At 51.7% G+C, this 21,476-nt stretch overlaps 1 protein-coding gene across 2 annotated transcripts in view; it reads right to left on the bottom strand.

Moving 5' to 3' along the window:
• Window positions 1-21,476, bottom strand: part of DDX31 (DEAD-box helicase 31) — a 71,071-nt gene that overhangs the window by 5,038 nt on the left and 44,557 nt on the right. For both annotated transcript variants that reach the window (XM_057724702.1, XM_057724703.1), the window contains exons 18-19: window positions 20,011-20,122; window positions 14,655-14,823 (exon numbers count right to left, since the gene is read on the bottom strand). In XM_057724702.1, coding sequence (XP_057580685.1) covers window positions 14,655-14,823; window positions 20,011-20,122 — 281 coding nt within the window. The remainder of the gene's footprint in view (window positions 1-14,654; window positions 14,824-20,010; window positions 20,123-21,476) is intronic.

The raw sequence follows: 21,476 nt of genomic DNA, 5'->3' as shown, positions 1-21,476 counted from the left end.
ACGTGAATGGGTGACTTGGGCTTCCTCATCTGAAAAACGGAGATGATACTTGGAATGCAGTTCATCGGCTGTGTAAAAATTAAAGAGAGTGAGACACACGGAGTGCTGGCTGGTGGCTGGCACGTGGCTGGCACGTGGGCTGCAGACAATCAGTTAAAAACAGGGCAGCTGAAGCCCAGAGATGCCAAGCGACTCCCTCCAGGTCACACAGGAGCCAGGACTGACTCTGGGGACCTGACGGCGGGGCCGGGGCTCTGAGGACGGCGTCACCCTTTCGTAGGGAGCAGCAATTCTAATCCCCCAGACCCTGCCCGTGTGGACTGTGCGCCCTGGTGTCCTGGTGGAGGTCCGTCCGTGTCTTGGGGCTCACACGTGGTTGGGAAGCAGCAGAGACAGGCCTGCAGCTGAGCGCACTCAGCTCGTTCCGAACGGAAGGCTGCCAGTTCCTGTACTTGTAGTTTATTTTTAGTTGGGTGACATGACAGACAGAGTGAAAAGGTTCTGACAGGAAGGAATGGTTTTTCTCCCCCCTTGTTTGAACCCAGGTATTCACATCATGTATAATTTTAAATGTAACAACCTGAGTTTCAAAATATGCAAAATTTTAGTCACAATATCCTCCCCGGCCGAAGCTCTACCACTTGAACGACGGCTCCCACCCCTGCTAACGCGAAGTAAATACCCAGAATCTTATCTGAGGGATGGAGATGCCAGCTGCCGACCGCGCGAGCACAGACCAGGGATGCGTCTCCGGCCCAAGGCGCTTGGCAGCGTGCCTGCTCAGACCGCTGGGCCTCCAGACCCGGCACTCAAGACCACCCCACTGTGCACGCGCATGCATGCCCACGCACACACCTCGATCCGCTCTCAAGACCACACCACAGCGTGTATGCGCCCACGCGCACACACACCCCTCGATCCGCTTCCGAGTCACGCGAGATCTGTCCCTTCCCAGACAAGCTCAGGCAGCCCTGGGGCCGCGGAAGGCAACCTCTGGTGGGCGTGGGGCCGCTGATCAGGAATACTTATCGAGGGTCTTCGGGTCCACACTGACTGCGTAGAGGATGCTCCTAGAAAGCAGAGCCTGGAGATGGTCCCGCTTGCCTTCAGATGATGACCTCAGATTTTCCTATGATTCTATTCTAGTCAGTGTACTTCTGACTTGGGGCCCAAACTCAAACTCTGAGTGGTGACCCAGAAAGCAAACGGGGGTTCCACCTCCCAGACCCAGACCTCTTCCTCGGGAGGAAGAGCCTCGGGGTCAACTCTGCAAGGGTTCCCCCTGCTGTCAGCAGCCACCCCGACGGGACCCACCTTTCCCTCGGCCAGCTCTCTGCCTGCTTCTCCTCTGTTCTAAGGCCCAGTGCCAAAAGGCAAAGTACAGATGGGAAGATGAAACGTTCTAAACCCAAGCCCACGATGGGCGCATGTGGGCTCGATTCCTTCTCCTGCCAAGCTGCATTTCTCTCAGAAACCTGCCAACTTTCTTGCCCTCCTTGCCCTCCAAATACCCAAACCCCTCTCACATGGGCGTCCTGAGCGTCCACCGGAGTAATCCTGTAGTTACCAGGCAACAGATCAGTTTATCTAACCACAGGGAACTCCCTGGTAGTGAAGGCTGGATAACCCCCACCGGGTTACCAGGCTGGATTACCCAGCAGGACAGGCAGATGCCACTCTCACTGCCAATAAGGTGAACTCACAGCCTAATTAGTAAATCAATACGCCTGCTAGGATGACCGCTGGAGGAGAGAGATCTCAGGACCTTCTCCCAACTGAATCAGTAAAGGAGATGATCACCCTAAGGTAGAAAGCCATTCTAACACAGGCTTTTGTTAATGGCATTCTTTTGCAGGATGGAATTTTAAATTTTATCATAAAATGTGCAGTTTTATGAATTGTCAAGTCTCAATATTTTCTTTCATACAGTTTAACGGCTTTAGGATCATGCTTAGGAAAGTCTTCCTCATTTTAACGTTTTAAAAACATTCACGTATATTTTCTTTTAGCCTGCTATTGTTTTAATTCCATCTAGATTTTACTTGGGTTTATGGTAGGATGTGGTGAGTTTAAGCATTTCTTCCCTAGAGTTCTTTGGTTAGAGACAGTCATTGAACAAGAAACCTTTCTCCCAAGGTGTTGACATGTACCTCTAGACCGTGTCTCCAGACTTTTAGAACACCTCCTGTGGGCCATATTTAAAGAGCAGATGATGATGGTGACAGTGGTGGCCAGTGTTAATCGGGTCCACCACACAGTAACATATAAGCAGGGACTGCCCTGGCGGTCTAGTGGTTAAGACTCCACGCTGCCACGGCAGGGGGGCATGGGTTCCATCCCTGGTTGGGGAACTAAGATCCCACATGCTGTAAAGCCAAAAAAAAAAAAGGAACACGTAAGCAGATAACATGGGTTGTTAATGGATTTAAATATTTTTAAAAATGTCAAATCATAATAGCCATTCAGACTGGCTATGTGGCTTTAATAGTAAGTATATGACTAACACTTACACTGGGAGGCATTTAACTCCTTCACTTCAACAGCCCTGTGAAAACAGGCACCACTAGCACCCTCCCCCCTCACTTGTGAAGGAACCGAGGTGCAGAGAGGCTAGACAACATGTCCAGGGATGTGGGCTGAGGATCTTCTGACTCCATGACATACACACGTCATCACTGTGCTGCAAGTTTTCACCAAAATAAGCAGCAAGTTCCTTACACGAGATATTTTAAATACAAGAGCAGTGTTCACATTACAGCAAATCTCAAAGACTGGTGGAACCCCTGATGAAGTGCATCGTAAAAGTAATAGTTGAATAACTTAAGTGAAAAAAAGCAGCTTAAAAAATCATGATTGCTCAATCTCATTATAGATATTAAAAAAATCCTATATTTTTGCAGAAAAAGTATGACAAAAATGTGAATCAAGATTAACTTGGATTGTGGGTTTTTACTGGATGATTTTTAAGCTTTTCTCTATTTCCTGAATTTTTACAATAAACACATTATTTTTATAATCAGGAAAAATAGTATATTTACTTTAGGGGAAAAAAATCAAGTGGTACTATTTTACCCTGTGCTGAAATATCAAAGTATTTTAATTTTTACTTATCAAAAACCTCTTTGCCTCTGGCTTTCAGTTTATTTGATCTTGTGAGGGATTTTTTTCTTGTGGTATAGTTAAAACGGACAGACAGAAGACTAGTAAAGTGTATTTCTTTCTCTAATCTAAAAAATTCTGCTTCGTAAGCAAATGATCCAGGGCCACAGTGAGGCCCCAAGGACCCTGCAGGAGAAGCAAGGCCCCCAAACTGGAAGAAAAGCCTGGGTTCTGAGTGATGGTGGGAGGAGACAGTGAAGACCTCAGATGGCTTGAGGCCGACTCCAAGTTTCTACCTCCTTTCTTGCCCTTACGGATGAAGTGAAGGCACAGAATCTGAGGGGGCTTCGGTGGCTCTCAGATGACAGTGAGTGACCAACAACTCCAGGGAGAGGGTGACAACAGCCCCCTGGGGCGATAACGTACTCGTAGTTCCCGTACAGAAGCTGCCAGTGTGGGATGATACTTCAGCCCACTGAAGGGAAACACGCTATCAGGCCTTTTACGGCCACCGAAGGACAGGCGAGCGCATCAGGGCTCTTTAACTCTGGATTCGGTTCCGGCAGAGATGCACGCTGGTGGGCCGCCATTTTAGGGATGGCTTCTTTGCCATTTCTTAGGTTCATACCGACCCTAGTGTTTGTAAAGCTCCCAGGGCCCCAGAAGACACTCCACTCCAGGGGAGCCCTGCTGTGGCAGTGGACGTTATTCCAGAAAATTCCTGAGTGGCTCTGTGGACACAGAGATGGGGAAAAAGTGGGTCTCTGCCTCACAGCCAAGAACCAGACCCGGTGAAGAGCCGGGGGCGGGCAGATGCCAGGCCGCGCAGGTCACAGGCAATCAGTAGGGAGATGCCATGACCGACCCGCTGCCCAGAAAGGCACCCGCGATGGAAGAGGGAACGGAGACGAGGCTCAGGATGGCCGAGGTCTGAAAGCAGCGCCCTGAGACAGAACCCCGGAAGTGCAGGGAGCTTCGGGGTTACCTGTCCAAGTGCCAGAGACCTTCACAGAAGTCCTGTCAGGACCCAGGCCTGGATGCCACCCGGCAGGTGGCGGTGCTGGGGAAGGGGTGCAGGAGCAGGACTCTGATGGCCCTGGTTGGAATCCCAGCCCTGCCCTCATCTCGCTGACGACCCTGCAGAGTCAGCAGCTCTCCCTAAGCTGAGATTCCTCACACGTAGCTGGACGAGGCAAATTCTGAAAAGAACCTGAGAGGAGAGAAAAGCCGCCCGGACGACAGTCAGGGACGTGGGGCGGCTGGAGGCGCTGGGGCAGAGCTGGCCCTCGTGGTGGGGGGTGGGAGGAGGATCCCATCACCGTCCTGCAGAGGCTGCGGAACTTATTTTCTGACTTTGGCCAAGGTACCTACTTCTCTCAGTGCCAGTCTGCTCACTCTCAAAAGGATTAAACACACGAATGAATCGCAGCGCGTATCAGAGCGCCTGCCATGAAGGCACTCAGGAAACGTTGACTATTATTACTATGAACAGTCGGAAAGAGGAAAAGCAGAGGAGATGAGGAGCCGTCGTCGGGTACCTGACGCGTTGTCATGTGGACCCGGCACTGCTTTGATCAGTGATACCAACACCTTGTATTGTTGTGTTTGTAAATCACACACATTCGGCATTTGAATCTCAGAGACCAAAGGGTGGAAAATGAAAGCGGTCAATCTGGGCTCATTTCAGGGGCTCTAACCAGCAAGCAAGGTCCACCTTGGAGGCAGCGAACGCCCCCCGCCCCCCCCCAGCTGCTGAGAGCACTGAAGCAGAGGCCTTACAGACGACCAAGGACAACTGACTAACGGCAAAGGTTCGGGTGGGCGGCAGCATTCAGGGCAGAGTCTATCAATCTTCCACTTTTTTTTTCTGGCCGCACCACGCAGCTTGTGGGATTTTAGTTCCCCGACCAGGGAGTGAACCCGAGCCCTTGGCAGTGAGAGTGCCAAGTCCTAACCACTGGACCGTGAGAGAATTCCTGTGAAGCTTCCGCTTTTAATTTACAGACTCAGAAGGAAGCGGGCAGGGTGGAGGAAACAGCATTTACTGGACAACGACGCTAAGCCTGGCCCGGTGCCGGGTCCACCACCTCTCCCCACACCCCACACAACCTCACAGGCCCCGCAGCACCGTGACGCTGTTGTCACCTGCCAGGGTCGGGACCAGCTCAGGACTGCCCGACTCCAAGCCCGGGCCTCTTTCCCTGCACCCTCTGCCTCTGGACTTGGAAGGAAACCAGAGAAAAAGTCGGGTCCATACCTGCCCCTGGGCAGAAAGCTGCTCCAGCCCACTCCAGGGTTTGATATTCTCACGGCTTCAAAGCAACCCCTTCCACATATGCACCAAAATATCTCCTGCTCTAGGCCCATTTCTCCTGTTACACAAAGAATTCTCTGTTCACGGGCAAAAAACACCCTTAAGATAATTCATCTACTTGTTACTTAGCCCAATACTGACTCTGGAAACCAGATGCTTCCAAAGGGATGCGTGCGAGGAAGCAGACTCAGTGCCAGAGCGCGAGCTCCCGCTTTTCAACTCAGTGCTCATCACCGGGCACGGCCACTTCCTCACCAGCTACTGGGGGCCTGGCCAAGGTCGCAGGGATCTGGTGAGGCTCAATGAAACAAGGCAAGTGGACTGGTCACAGCCAAGGGCACGCGTACGCCCTCAGGAGACATCACGGCTGCCACCATCAAAGGCTTAAAACCGACAGGCAAACAGCCACAGGTCATCACCCTGGCATGTCGGCTCTCTCAAACCACATCCCTCTTCTGGATCCCTTTATCGGTTAAGACATCGCTCCACATTTTCGGCTGCTCCTGGAACATCAGGACCAGGATGGAGAGGACACCTGGAAAAGACCTGGAGTTATTCTCTATGGGTCCTAACCAGATGGAAAGGCTCTGTGTCACGAGAGCAGACAGTACATGGAGGGGCTGGGGATGTGAAGGAGCCCAAGGAACGTGGGGACAGGTTACAGGAAGGGAGTGAGTGGTCGGCCCCACGACACAAAGGTTTCAGGGAACTGAAACTAAGCTGTGTGTAGCAAGGAGAGAGCTAGGGGACCGTCGTGCTCCTTCCTGATTTCTCCAACAGTCTGAACGAGAAGAGCCCCGAGCGAGGACCAGGCAATGAAGAACCGGGTCTTTTGCTGCTGCATGTGGCCTTGTGGGTCTGGCGTCTGCCGACGCGTGCCAGGCCAGCCACGTCTCCCGATTCCAGGACGGGAAGGCTCCAACAGCGCATGTGACCGTCTCCAGCACCCTCCCAGCCTTCCAGAAGAGCCAGCTGGGTTCCTGGCCTTTGCCGTCAGCCCTGACTGCTTCCCTGAGAGTGCACCCCTGGTTCCCACTGTCTGCAGGTGACCCAGGTGTGGGGGAAGCGCAGGGTCACCGTGAAATCCCTCTAATCACCTCATTAGCCGGGTGGGGATGACGGGCTGGGTTCCATGAGGAGGCGGAGAGCTGGTAACTGCATGGTGTCAGGTAGAAGAAAGGAATGGTAGAAGCAAGGGCCAGATGTAAAGAGCCACACAGGCAGGGCTGTCATCAAGTGGAGCCCTGACGCCTGGCGGAGGACAGGGAGTGACCTGAAGCTGCACCGGCGGTGCTGAGGGCGGGAAGGCTGGCCCTCTGCGGAGCCCTGCCCTTGGGGTTCAACACATCAGGGCTGCCTGTGAATGCACTGAGGGACCTCAACCATCACACTGTCCCCAAGGGACCGCTGTGCCAGTGTTCTCCACCCAGAGAAGACCCAGCCACTGTTCACAGCACCTGTCCTGCCCCTTGTCCCTGTCTGGACATGTCTCCTGGGTACAAATGTCTCAGAGAGATGATCCGGGAGGGCCTTTAAAGTCACCCATCTCCCCCTTGATGGGCCAGTTTATGTTCTCAGCTACAGTCTGTGCAGCTCACCCAGGTTCTACGTGAAAATTCTCGCACTTAATCCAAACTCATTCACGTGGCGAGCACCTCATTGCCCTCCTGAGTTGAGGACATCCCATCACCTGCTCTGAGGACCACACTCCTTCAGGTTCCAAGGGGCTGACTTGATCAAGATGTTTGAGGTTTGAGTCAAGCTCAGGACCACCTTCATCTCACCCTTCAGGATCTCAGACTTTACTGAATCACGTCCCATGGGTTGGGGCCTGGGCACCTGTAGTTTCAAACAGCTCCCCAGCAGATTCTGAGAGCAGGCTCCACAGGACACGCACATCCACAGTCCCTGCCGGCAGTCCTAGCTGCTTCCCGCTGGCCTTCAGCCTGAGGTCAAGTGAGCTGACCCTCCGAGGGGCATCTTCTCTGGCCTTGTCCAGGCCAGTGGAGACCCCGATCCAGAACCCACTCGTCTCCACGTTCTGTGGGCTGATCCCCACGCCTCCTCCACTGTGACGTCGGGGAAACAGGGCCCAGGGCTCGGTCCTTCTCAGGGACTATTTCATGCCGACAGGAAAGTGACCCCATGCTTATTCTCTCAGGACAGACTAACTGGGGAGCGGACGGTTGGGAGGGGGGGCGGGGTGTGGCTCCGAAAGACAGGACTTGCTGTTTGCTGGGCTCACTAAACAAGTAGGAGGTGTTTAGCTGGTTCCCACATCAGAACAATTCCTCTTTTCTCTTTCCCTTTATGCTCTTCCTCTCGGAATTACAGAAGGCTTTCAGGTTCCATTCATCTATCTGAAAAAATACGTCCCAAGCACCTACTGTGTGCCAGGTTGGTGCTGGGCATGCAATGAGGAAAACCAGATAAGGTCTCCATCCTGAGCTCCATGGAGAGGAGCAGACAGACACGAACCACACACAGAAACATCACAGACAGGTGTGGGGCTACCGCGAGGGCAATACGGGGGTGTGTGCGTGTGCGAGTGTGTGGTGTCCGTCTGCCCAGGCAGGGGGGCCAGAAGGGATGCTGGCCCAAAGACGAAGAGGAGTGGGGAAGGCCCAGCCCACAGCACGCAGCGCAAAGGCCTGAGGGGGAAACAAGGAAGCGGGGGTTCCAGCTGAGGCTGTGGGAAGACGGGGTGTGTTCTAACCATTAGAGTAATGAGACGTCACCAAAAGGCTGGGGGAAGTCAGGGCGCGATGGGTGAGGGCAGCACTGGTCAGCAGGGACCACAGGGGCTGCAGGAGGCTGAGTGGTGGACTGTTCCAGAAATGAAGTTGAGGGGATTCATGAGGATGGGGCGGGGACACTAAAGCAAGAGACCGACGCAAGGAGGCCGGAGGGCTCAGGAGGGGTGGGCGGTGCAGGACGCTGCCCCCAGCCCAGCGCCACAGACACCCCAGGTCCCCAAGTGGGGCTCCGTCCAGTCTCTGATCTCACGTCTGGCCAATCTGTCTTCTCGCAGAACGATGACCGGCTCAACGAATGGAGAAAATTTTCGCAGTGGGCAAGATTCCAGGTTTGGCTTCAGCTAATTAAGTGATATTAGGGAGGCTGTAAATGCCACGTAAACACCGGCAGGCAAGCTGCTCCTAACCATGAGGATGCTGCTTCGCAGGGAGATGCAGCTGCAGCACCTTCGTGCCTGCCTTGGAGGGGACCAGCTCTGCTTTCAAGATGGTTCCTGATAAGTTCAAGGTGCTAGAAGGTTGACAGTTAACGACAGGTCCGCTCTGTGTTCCAGGGACACTTCTAAGTGTGATGAAGGCCGGAGGGAAGAACCAATGCTCCTGTTCTGGTCACTGTCTCCACACGTGCGCCCCGTGGCCACGTCCTAGACATGGTGTCAACACTTGGTACTCATCACCTGGCTGGTCCGCAGACGACACCGCGAGGCTCCGTGCCCCTACCTGAGGGGTGAGGGGACCGAGGCACGGAGGGGCTCAGGCACTCGTCCACGGACACAGAAATAGTACATGATTCAACCCAGGTGCCTGTGTGGGTAAATCCCAGACTCTTTTTTTTTTTTTTTTAAGATTTATTTTTTAATTATTTATTTAATTTTTGGCTGCATTGGGTCTTCATTGCTGGGTGTGGGCTTTTCTCTTGTTGTGGCAAGTGGGGACTACTCTTCATTGTGGTACACCGGCTTCTCATTGTGGTGGCTTCTTTTCTTGGGGAGCATGGGCTCTAGGCGCACCGGCTTCAGCAGTTGTGGCACTCGGGCTCAGTAGTTGTGGCTCACGGGCCCTAGAGCACAGGCTCAGTAGCTGTGGGGTATGGGCTTAGTTGCTCCCTGGCATGTGGGATCTTCCTGGCCTAGGGATCAAACCTGTGTCCCCTGCATTGCCAGGCAGGTTCTTAACCACTGCACCACTAGGGAAGCCCTAAAACTCAGACTCTTAATCATTGCATGAAACACCCACAGTCAGCATTTAAGAAACAAGTGGAGAGCAGGGAGATGGCTGATGGGGGTATGAACTTCTCAAACTGGAATATATTCAACACAGTAACTCCTACAAGTTACACATTAATTATTGAACAAGTGAGAGTGAGAATCACAGAGAGGAAGAGAGTAAAGGCCTCCAAAGATGAAAAATGGGAGAAAACTACAATTTGAAAAAATACATGCACCCCAATGTTCACAGCAGCACTATTTACTAGACATGGAAGCAACCTAAGTGTCCATCAACAGATGAACGGATAAAGATGTGGGACACCTACACAATGGAACACTACTCAGCCATAAACAAGAACGAAATAACGCCATGTGCAGCATCACGGATGGACCTGGAGCTGATCATACTAAGCGAAGGAAGTCAGACAAGACAAATAAGTAAGAAAGACAAATATGATATCATATCACTTACATGTGGAATCTAAAAAAAAAAAGATACAAATGAGCTTATTTACAAAACAGAAACAGACTCACAGACATAGAATACAAACTTATGGCTACCACAGGGGATGGCGGGTGGGAGATAAAATCACAGTTTGGGATTAACATGCGCACGACTGTATATAAAAGAGGTGAACAACAAGGCTGTACTGCACAGCACAGGGAGCTGCACTCAAAATCCTGCAATAACCTATGATGAAAAGAATCCGGGAAAGAAGACATAAACATACATGTATAACTGAATCACTCTGCTGTACACCTGAAACTAACACAACATTGTAAATTAACTACCTTTCAATACAAAGAAATATAATACAGAGAAAAAAAAAAAGATGAAAAATGACCCTGAAGTGGAGGTTTGCAAACTCTCTAACCTGAACTTTAGTGACAAAGCATTTCACAGGAGAGAAAAGTCTAGCAAGTATGACCCCCCACCCCCAAAGGATGTCTCCTTGTTTTAGCGAGGACAGTAAATGCAGCACTTTGGAAGTAACAGGGGGAAGGACATGCTCTGTGGTGCTGGGGACAGTGGCTGGGATGTGAGGCCAGGACCCAGGGGACCAGCCCATGTGCCTGCTGAGCCCTGACCGAGCACACCTGGAACCGGTAAGTAGGAAGGCAACAGAGAGCCCAACTTTTAGGTTGCTCAGCTGTTTGATCAAATCAGAACTACCAGGTAACACCTAGCTGGGCTAAGTTTGAGAAAATTTATACAAAGATGTTTCTATGCACTAAGAGTGACATCAGAAAGACCCAGGTGTTGGAAGCCGGTGGTGAGCCCAGCCTTAGGCTGCTACAAATGCAACTGTTTGGGGGAAAGTGAATTTACAATCATAGCACACAATCCAAATGACACAGGGTGGTTTAACCCAGCAGACTGGCCCGTTCACACTGCCGCCGTAACACCAGGGCCTTAAGGCTCACTAGTTTCTGTGTCCCTGAACCCCTGTCCACACAGTGTCATACAGATCAGAAGAGTGTCTGCTCACTGGTGCTGGAGAGCCTCTACTCATACGTGTAACTGCCTAGACAGACAGACACCCTGGCAAACAATACAACTGCCCTCTCACAGCAGACCGTGGTGGGTCTCAGTGTGTCCTGGGAAGATGGAAATTTTGGAAGGTATGTTACCTCTGCTTCTCAGGAAGTGCTGAATCTCCCCAGCTTCAAAACAAGCACTGCACCGCACAGGAGGAAAACGCTGTGTTCGTGAGGGATGTTGCTAGGGGGTCATCCACTACTGCACCAACAGTACCACCACCCCACGTCCACGGATATGTAGGTCTCGGGGCGGGGGGGGGAGTCTGCTCTGACAGGCTCGTGTGTCGGTGTCAGAAGAGCTCTTGTGACTCTGACTGTGCTTCTGTGCGCAGGGGAAGACACTTACCGTTCCCTTTCAGAACTGAGGACTCAAAAAGGAGACAGAGGGACACCTGCTGATTAAGACCTCATTTGGGGACATTAACTCTCTCTTTCCTTTTTCTGAAAAGTGGTCCAGTCAAGGAATACAGGCACGTAGATGAGATAAAAGTTCCCTGTCACTGCATGGAAACGTCTGGTCCTCTCCGAGCCTACCTTGCCCTGGCCTCACCTGCTCACACCTGGGTGGACTCCTTGCTGGGGGATGCAGGCGAGAAAGGATTGCACTTAGTATCATACATTTGGTTTGCAGATATTGAACCAATTATTCTCGGCAGGAAACGCCATAAAATGGAATGCAGGATCACGTGGAGAATCTGGTGCTCCTACTTTACCCACCCACACAGAACCTAAGGCACCCACTGTCTTTCTTGACAGATGGATCTCAGAGGAGGCACTGCAGCTCAGGACGATCACTGTGGCCACAGCATAACTGCCCGCACTTGCGTGGGGCTTAAGGGCCTCTTCTTCCCCACCCTCGGGAGGCGGCAACTGACGCTGGCTGGAGCCCTGACTGCGGTGTGGAGGACCTGTCGAGCGTCTCTGCCACTTCCCTGACCACAGTGACACGGTTTGTGTGCACATCAGCTGTGAAGCCATTGCTCCTCCAGGAGTGACAAGATTTCCCCCAATGAAGAAGGGTGCCTACTGTACCCTCGAGTGCCGTCTGCAGCAGCAGGGCGGGCTGGGGTGGGAGGATGTGAGCAGGGTGGGGAGAAATGCCTGCCTTCAAAAGAAGGGCGTAACAACGGAAACAGTGGCTGCAACAGAGTGGTGACGTGGCAAGCACAGGGAGCGGCACTGTCGCGGACGGAGTAATCCTGTGACACACCGCTGTCACTCACCACCCGGCTCCCTGCCGCGCCAGCCAGACATCAAAGGCTGCCCCATACCATCTTACATGCTCTTTATCGGCTAATCAGCCCATTCTTCCCTAGATAAAGCCCTGTTAAATCCCCCGCTCACGGGGTACAGTCGCCCTGGTGCCCATCTGCCAGCGAGGGTCAGCTGAAGCGGGCGGCAGCGGCTTGCTCTCTCCCTGGTGGCTTCAAGAGGTGAGGACAATGCTGGCTCCGAGTCCCCCTCCCAGCGCCTCCCGCCTCCAGCTCTGCTTCCCTTGGGTAAGGGCTGGGCACACCCAGTCTGAAGAGCTGCGATTAACACTTGCAAAGGTAGAGCAGCTGCTACCAATAAAATATTGGGGTCACGTTTATTTGCAGGAAAAGGAATAAACAAAATATGTGTTTCTTACCAGTGATCATCTGGCAGTTCGATTCTTACCTCCTTCAAGGGTCAGCATTTGAGAGATGCTGGGACAGGATGGCCAGGCTTCCAGATCACCAGGAGGTCACTGCAGACCTGACTGCCAGCCTCATGGTTTTGTCACATACTTAAAGCCAGTTACTACGTACAGATGTCAGCTACCCCAACCCCAAAGGCAGGAACCTAACTCAGGGGCACGGCAGCCCTGAATCTCGAGTGGAGCTGAGGCCCCTTCTCCCTCTGGGAGGACCCGGCTCGGGCGGAGGGGTCTCTGGCCAAAGCCCTGCCCAGGTCAGGGAGTGTGTGGCAGCAGGCAACTCTCTGCACCTCAAAACTGCCTGGAAGAAACCAGAGCCGGACGTGTCTCTGTCACGTCCGGGCATTGGAGAAGAGTGTGCGGAGAAATGCCCACCTCACAGAAATCCTGGAGTGTTGTCCTACATGACAGGCATTACCGTAAGAAAAAAGATGAAGCATCTTAAAAACTCTAAAGTGGGAATTAGAATTAGGCAACCTTTTATCCTTATAAAGAACCCTGTAAGTGCCAAGTCCCCGCACAGACCAAGCTGGATGTTCTGGAACCTTGGTTCCCAACTCTGTCCTAAGGTGCGTCATCTGGACGGCCCTTCATGGTTCAAAAGGCACAGTCACTTGTATCACCTAGTTCCGACTCTTGTGAAGTGGCTAAAAACATGGATTGCCTTTCCCCTTTTGCAGCTGAGGAAAATGAGACTCTGAGAAATGAAGCAAAGATATCGTCCAAATCTCACAAGCTCACATCAGACTGGAGCTGCAACTGAAGGCCAAGTCCCCCCACTCCGAGACTGGCGGTCAGCTCCTTACAGTGGGCAGGCCTTCTCCCTCCGTCACTTCACACCAGAGAACCCGGGCCCTGACGAGGCTGATGATGTGACCAGCCCTTTTCGGTGACTGTGTGAGACAGACACTGCTGGCACAGGTAGGAGAGTGTGGTACCGCCCACAGGTGCTCAGTGGCAGGGCAAGGGTATACTGGCATTTGTAATCAACATGCGAGAAGAAGGATATACACGTAAGACAACTGTGCAGAGCGTTCACAGGTTCTCTGTGCCCTGCCCACCCACACGTCACATGAGCGGTGACCCATCCCAACTTCCCCATAAAAGCAGCTCTTGGTCTCTAAGATGCTCTAGTTCCCACAAAGGGCTGGGGCTGCTACTAAAAGAATACTTTTTTTTTTTTTTTTTGGCTGCACCACGTGGTTTGCAGGAGCTTAGTTCCCCGACCAGAGATTAAACCCAGGGCCACGGGCAGTGAAAGGGCCGAATCCTAACCACTGGACTGCCAGGGAATTCCTTATCTTTGAGGAGAGAGAGAAGACCTTTTACAGCTGCATTTCATTGAAGGAAATCACCTCAGGACCTCCTGAAACTGTGAAGATGGACTCAAAGCCCAGCGTCCAACCTGTGGGCAACACTCCTCACTCTGCCTCTCCTCTCACCAGGACCCCTGGACAACTCCTAACGTGTTTTTTTTGGCGGGGGGGGGGGGGGGCAGGGATGGGGGAAGGAGAGTCCATTGCATTTGCTTCTACATGTGCTCAGCGCTGCAGGCGTGTCAGTGCCAAGGAGAGAGGCACGCAGCACTGGGACCCCCCAGCCTGGCCCCCCACCCCCAGCCAGGCTGCGGGAGCCAGGCGGCCTCCACAGTTTCATGGAGCACACCAGTCTTCCTTCACGTTCTAGAGGCTTTCCAGGGGGCCCACAGCACGCGTGGAGCTCCCAATGTGACAAGCCCCTGAATTACTCTACCAGAGGGCAGTCTTGCTGCTCCAATAATCCCCACTACTCTGGACCCGACAGGAGACATCACTGAATTTCTGCAGGTGCCTTAAAAGCATTCAGATGAGGTATTTTTCCAGTTGTTCCAAGCACTCACCATAGTGAGGGAAGGGCAGATGCTGCTGATAATTTATTGCAAAAACCCAAGCTGGCAGAGCCTGCCCTGAGCACACCGTGGCCCACCGCACCATCGCACCACTGGCAGTCTGAACAGAGCTCTTGACACCCATCTGACCCTCAGCCACACGTCACAGGACAAATTCAGCCCACCTTACCTTTTCAGGTTTGCTTTCTTCTTCTTTATAGCCAAGGCACTAAGATTTTTAGGGGCATCTCTTAGCCCAAAGCTCTTAGCCACATGCCCGAGGTGGAGCGACCGGACGTGGAAGATGTGCTTCAGCTCCCGGGGGTAGGTGGCGTAGGCCCGGATGAAGGACTGCAGGGCTGAAAGACAGTGAGGGGATTGGGAGGCGGTCAGGATGGGTCTTGGCTGCCCCAGCCTAAGGGCTGTCCTGCGCAGTTCACCCTGCCTGGCCACAATGGACACACAACCAGGACAGCACAACAAATGTTGACAACCTAGATATACACTTGCGTATTTTTTTTTTAATTCCTACAAATAAATAAATAAATGTCTACTGGCCACAATTCATAAACCCAATACAACTTCACTTGAATAAACCTAATAGAATCTCAGATTTTACCGTGTAGCTGCCATAAGCCTAGAGGGTGGGGCCCTGGGGCCAGTGCAGCAGGTTTCTGTTGTATAAATGAATGAATGAGAGAATGAGTGAAGACACTAAGACAGGATCAACATATACCATTCTCTTATGAAAAATGAAATCAGACCTTCATACTGGGAAAAATTTTTCCAATTCAATTCAATTTTTTTGAATAGTTAATACATGCAAATGTTATAAAACTGCAAAGGTTCATAAGGCTGGCATCACGTTTATTACTACTGCACGTTATTACCACTATAAACACGGCCTCCGCCAGGAGCCCCACCTCCAGCTCCCCATCCACAGGAATCACGGACACCATGTCTCTGTACACTCAGGGGATTTTGAAACCAAATTTGTGCTAAAGCATCCTGGACTGACCCATACAGTGTTTCTTACGCATTCAAAGAATGCGTAAAAAAGGAAATGAAAGCAGAATTTTAAAGAGAAATAAAATTATTAAATTTCTAAAATAGCCCACACAACAGTTCATCTGTTGAGGACTGCCAGCGGTTTAGAGTCATTCATCAGATAGTCCATCATGAAAGTTTCGGTCCTAATTTAAAGGTAAGAAAGAGGCCCCTGTCCTCGACCCAGCACCGGCCAGAAAGCAGCAGAGGTGGTTCCCGGGAGCGTGGCGCTCTGGTTACAATCCTAATTGGACATTCCCTTGAGGAACCATTTCCCTATACGTGGTTCCCCTTGAATGTCTCCCGGTAACAGTGACAGTCCAGCGTCCACCCTTTTCTCACTCCAGCAGGGCACGCGGGGACTCTCGGGACTGTTCCCAGTCCCCGCTGACTTCACTTCCTGGCCCTCCTGCCCGCCGAGCTGGAGGCCCGCCCTGCACCGTCTGATGGAAGCAGGCACTAAACACTAGCCTCTCTCACCCTCGCCTGTTGAGCCACTGGACTGGCAAGTTTGCCCACAGCTTAAACGTAATATCCCAGCAGCACCTGGAGATTGGCGTTTATGAACAGTAATAAAAAGTGTCATTTTAGCAGATCAGCTCCTGGAAGGATCCTGGGAACCCATCAAAGCTCTATTTACTGAGCAAAGTGAACTCCTTTTCCCAATCGATGAGAAATAATAACCGAGGCAACTCCTTTGCACCCCTCTCTCAAATCTGTGCTTACTCCCCTTTTTAATAACTGGGGATGAGGTTTTTCAAGGAAAATCTTTAACACTTCAAATGGTCTGTGCTGTGTGGAGGGTTCTGACACACACTCAGGTCCTCAGAGGGGAAAGCTCAACAACTACCATGACCCTGGAGACCCAGCCTCTTCTCCGCCTCCCTCTCCTTCCCAACCCCCAACATTTACTCTAGACAGGAAAAGCAGGCTGGAACCGCGCCACGCAAAGCGAAGAGTCTGCGCCTTGAGAATCTCCTTTGCCCCAATACCAGCCCAGGCCTCCTCACTCACATGCTCTTGTGCTTGAGCAGATTAACAGAGAAGAGACGACTGCTCTCCTCTACACCGATCCTGAGAGCTGAGGCTGGAGAGCCTCTGTCTCCAGAGGTGTAGGTACTCAACCAACAGCTTCACGGGGATGAGGAGTTTGCCAAGAAGCAGCAGAAGAGTCCTCTCCCCCGACAGCTGCTCAGGCGGCCTGCCGCACTGCCTGCCTGCACTGAGCCTCCTGCCCTCGAGGCTCCTGTCCTGCTGGGGATGGTGACAGTTGGTGGTCCTCACATACTTGCGTGGACCCCCAGGTCTGGCCCACGTCGGCAGCGCCAGGAACAGGACGCGTGAAAGGAAGAGGGCTGTGGGGCCGAGATGAGCGGAAAGCCGAGAGGTCAAGAAAGGAGACATTTATTTGGGAAGATGGATGCTGCTCCAGCCCACCGGAGCGGGCACTCACGTCCCCGCGTCCCATTTCAGAGCCGGAAGGAAAACTGACTTCAAGATACTTTCCAACGACATTGTCCTTTCGAGCAGTAAGACCAAATGTATCCTTGGACACCTGATCGGGACAAGCGGTACCCTGCGGGTGAGGCGTAGGGTCAGGGAGGCGGGAGGTGCTGCTCACCTCGCTCCGCCCGCCCCCCCCGCCCCCCCCCGCCCAGAAGCACACGCGTCCGTACAGAGCAGGCGTGTGCGTGTCCCCACCCGGCACACCAATGGCGACCACCTCCAAAGGAAGTGGGAGAGGAGGCCGCTGGCTCTAATTCTCTTAAAGACAAAGCCTTTGGCCAAGGAGCTAGCCTCCCTCTGATCACACTGAGGGGAGAGGGGTGATTTCGGTAGTTTGCGTTTGCTTGACTTTGAGAAGCATCCCTCCCGAGCCGTGCACAACCCCCATACGTGTAGCCCCTGCTCTTCAGGGAGGAGAGGCTCGAACCACAGGGAAAGGAGTGGGCAGGTCAAGGACTCCGCTTTCTGACATTTTTGTTCAGGAGCCTGGAGTTACCGCAATTTTTACCACTTGAAGCTCTAGCTACAAGATGCAAGATGGGGCGGGGGGGGGCGGCGCGGGAAAGGGGCAACTGCTTCTGGAAACTGACCACGATGAAATGCGCGTTATTACCAACGACCGGGTCAGAAAATGCAAAAGGAAAACAAATGCATACTTGGCCCAGCTTCCAACTAGTTTTCTGCCATGAAGGCAAAACCCAGCTGCTTTGTTAATTATTCATGAGGTGGGTTCTGAAATGGCATAAAAGGGAGGCAAGTCAGTAGTGGGGAATTTGCATATGCAGATTGAAATGCAAGACAGTATCAACTCCTGGGGTGTGGCAATTACGTGTATATGCCGCCCCCACCTCCAGACCTCAATCCTCAGTAAGAGAGAGAGAAGAAGAACAGGGGAGAACCTAATGTAGGCTGTGGGGTGACCGAGGGTCTTCCACAGGCAGTTTCCTTAAGATACGTTCCTTAAAAGTATATTTACTTCCTTCTTGGTACGCAGACGCTGGGGACTGGCCCCACCCCAACATCCTTTAAAAAGAAGACAAGTAACGTCTGTCTCTGGGTATAAAGTTCAGCGGTAACGATGAGAGAAAACACCAGCCACACCCCCGAGGGTTGTTCACTCTGATGACCCAGACACGCTGAACCAGCTGTGCAGGCGTAATCGCTAGAACATCCGAAGCGCCTCTAACACCCGCCTCCTAATGATGGAGGGGCTTTGACTTCTTTCTCTTCATTGCAACTCTTGCAATTAACCCTGGAATTCTGCGGCAAACACTTGATTATACATCGCACAGCACGCTGAGTGTGCCTAACTTTCAACAAATGACCAACCTCTAAAGTTCCAGTGAGACAAACATTCTGTTCCTCTTGAGAGAATGTTCCAGTACATCTCTACAGGCAGGTTCTCAGGAAAAGCCTTAAGAGTTGCTGAATTCACTTTAGGGAAATGCTAAGACAAGATATTATTAGAAACCAGACTGGAAGACACACTAATTATTTAGCAGCAGTTACAGGGCAATGACTGGGACTTCATCTTTCATCTTGGGGAGTTCTGATTTGTTCCGGCAACAACTAAGGACCACCTTCATAATGTGCTAAGGTATGTGACAGGCACCTGGAAATATTTCTGTCATCTACTTCTGGATGACCATAACTGCCCGGCAGCCAGTCTCCCAGCCTGCACCTCTGCCCCCAGAGTTTGTTCTCAGGTGATCTTTTCAGACCTGTCAGACCACACCTCTGCCCCAAGCCCTCCCATGGTTCCCACTCAGGGTGACTGGGTCCCCTGGATAGCCTCCGCCGCCCCTCCCCTCCTTCCGTGTACTCTGCCCTACACCCCCACATCCTCCGTTAGAGCCCCGGGGCAACCCCTCTTAAGGTTTTTGTTCAAGTTCACCTTTTGTTCACCTTCCCCACAGGGCTCACTCTGCCCTCACCCCTTCGTCGTCTTGCTCACCTGCTCTGTTCCACCATTCTCGTCACCTTTCCCTAGACTATCTAATTTATGTGGACGTTGTTTATTAGATTTATAACGTTCATTGTCTGCTCGCCCACTAGCATGTTCGAAAGGTGACGATTTTTGTCTGTTCTGATCCCCGATGTATCCCAAGCACCTGGAACAGTGCCCAATTCAATAAATATTTGTTAAAGGAATGCTTTTTTTTTCCTCAAAGTTTCGATTCATAAAAAGAAGAAAAGAAAGGATGCTATAGTGTTTATCTATTGGTAAGCCAACCTGGCATTCTTCTCAAAATAGTAGGTAAGCATCAAAAAGAGCTCTGGATCCCCCAACACAGGGGTACGTCTCATCAGCCCACGTGGGGCAGTCACTAGCCCAGATGCACACATTCCAGCATGGAAGACACGCAGCTATTCTAAGCTCCCCTCCCCCGTGCTCTGTTCAGCACTCAGTGTGAACTGCTGAGTCCACACCGAACGCCTGGTGATCCCAGGGGCCAGTTTATCCCATAAAGGCGCTGAATAGTAAATTAATACCTAACTCCTTTGTAAATTTCCCAGGAACTTCACAGTCTATGGTCTATGGCCCTTCCTCAGCACCGTTCTTTCTCATTTTTCTTCGTACTTCCAAATAGGAACTGCTTTGGTCTAATATTTCCAGCCCTTAACTTCATCTCTAATTTCCATCTCTACACCTATTTCCACTGACATGTCGTATCTCTTCCATCCAGGTTTCAAAGAAAGAGAAAGACGGATTCCTGAGATCCACGCTGCTGGGTCAGAGCTCTAGTCCTGATGTAAGCCAAGATAAAGCCTCATTTGTGCAAAACATGGGGAAGGATGAAATTAACATTTAATATCACTTTAAAGCCTTGCGAGCCCGCTTCCCAACCCTGCAGAATTAGGGAGACGGAAGGCTTTTGCTGGTGAGCGGAGATGCCTGGTTGGCCTCTCGCCCTGTCTGGGGGGCTGCGGGTGGAGGTGGGGCGATGCTCTGCTGGGTTATCCATCCACAATCACCTAGGAAATCGACCAACCTTTCTTGGCCCCGGAGACCGTCCTCTCGCTGGAGTGCACGTAATCTTCAAACACCGTCTGCAAGACCGTGGCGCGCTCTCGGATTTCCTGGGGGCCAACGGCACGGGATTTCTGGGAGGGTGACGGAAGGATTAGAGGAGAGACAGTCGGAGTCAGGAATAATGAAGCAGTTTATAATAGATTTAATAACAGTAAAATCACACAGTAACCACCGAGGGGCCAACAAGGGTAATCCTTTCAATATTGCTAGGGAAAAGAAGGGAGCGATAAAGATGTTAAAGTCAAGCAAAGATGAGGACGGCTCCGTGAGGGAGCAGACCGTGACTCTTATTTATTTACTTATTTACTTACTTTTCTTCCTGGCTTCTCAGGACTCATGTTCAAAATCAAAGTCTATTGGAGACGCTCTGGAATTTTCCAATTTGGGTATTTTAAAAACATCACTGGACATGAGCAGTTTTCAAAGGAATCTTGTATATCCCACCGAGGCCTTACGTCTCCTCCCCTGCCTTATGCTCATGAGTGGAACCTGGCCATTCCCGTCTAAGGGCGTCCCACAGCCACCTGCCTACAGGTCAGTCTGTCCTTGAATCCCAGAGCATGCTTCCTCGTCCCTAGGAGGTTCAGATTCACTCTCTCAGCCCAGACCTCCGTGCGGAGCTCCCGGGAACCCACTGAGGACTGGGCTGTTAAAGCAAAGCACATTCAGGGGGACAACATGGGTCTCAGCAGCCAACAGTCCCTCTGTAAGAAGTCACATCTGTGTGCACCAAAGACCCTAGAGACGGAAAATGTTAAGAAAATAAGAACTTCTTTTCTTTTCAGCCTTTGGCAACCCCCGAGAAAAGGTTTCCTTTCTTTATATCCCCCCAAAGACAAGTGGCTTTTGTTTCCTGTATCCTAACACGGATGCTTTCTAGTGAATGTGAAACTGAGATCCAAAAGAAGTCCATTCGGCTAACGTGCCTCCCCAGAGATGCTGATTCTTCGGGTGGTGCTAATTAAGCTCTACCCGTCCTCGCCCCACCATGGGTCACCAGGAAAGAATCCGTGTCAGCCCCGCTCATGTTCCCTTTAAGCCCTGTAGAGGACAGGGTGTGCGCACCTGGGTCTGGCCGGCCGCCCCTAACCCAGACACCCCGGTCTCTTTCACATCTAAAGCTGCTGGAGGAGGGAGAACAAAGGGAGAAGAAGAAAAAGCTGCCTTCTCCGTCTCTGTATTAATAGAGACTTAACAACCTGAAAATGTTTTTAGTTCAGTCAAATCATTCCTGCTACCTGTTTGGTTGACGGCAGTCTAGCTGATCTCATGGTACATGGTCCCCCTAAGGGTTTTATCCGCTCAAATGTCAAGAGAAAAGTCACTCAGGAGCTGTGTTCCAAAATGGACATTTGCTGTTGTCATTAGCAAGGATTTTTTTCACCCCCTTAACCGATGTGAAATGCAAACTTTTTTTTTTGCTGC

The sequence above is a fragment of the Hippopotamus amphibius genome, chromosome 2 (assembly GCF_030028045.1).
Source record: "Hippopotamus amphibius kiboko isolate mHipAmp2 chromosome 2, mHipAmp2.hap2, whole genome shotgun sequence".
In the NCBI taxonomy this organism is placed as follows: Eukaryota; Metazoa; Chordata; class Mammalia; order Artiodactyla; family Hippopotamidae; genus Hippopotamus; species Hippopotamus amphibius.
Note: the sequence above shows the minus strand (reverse complement) of the source record. Positions and strands in the feature narration are given on the sequence as shown.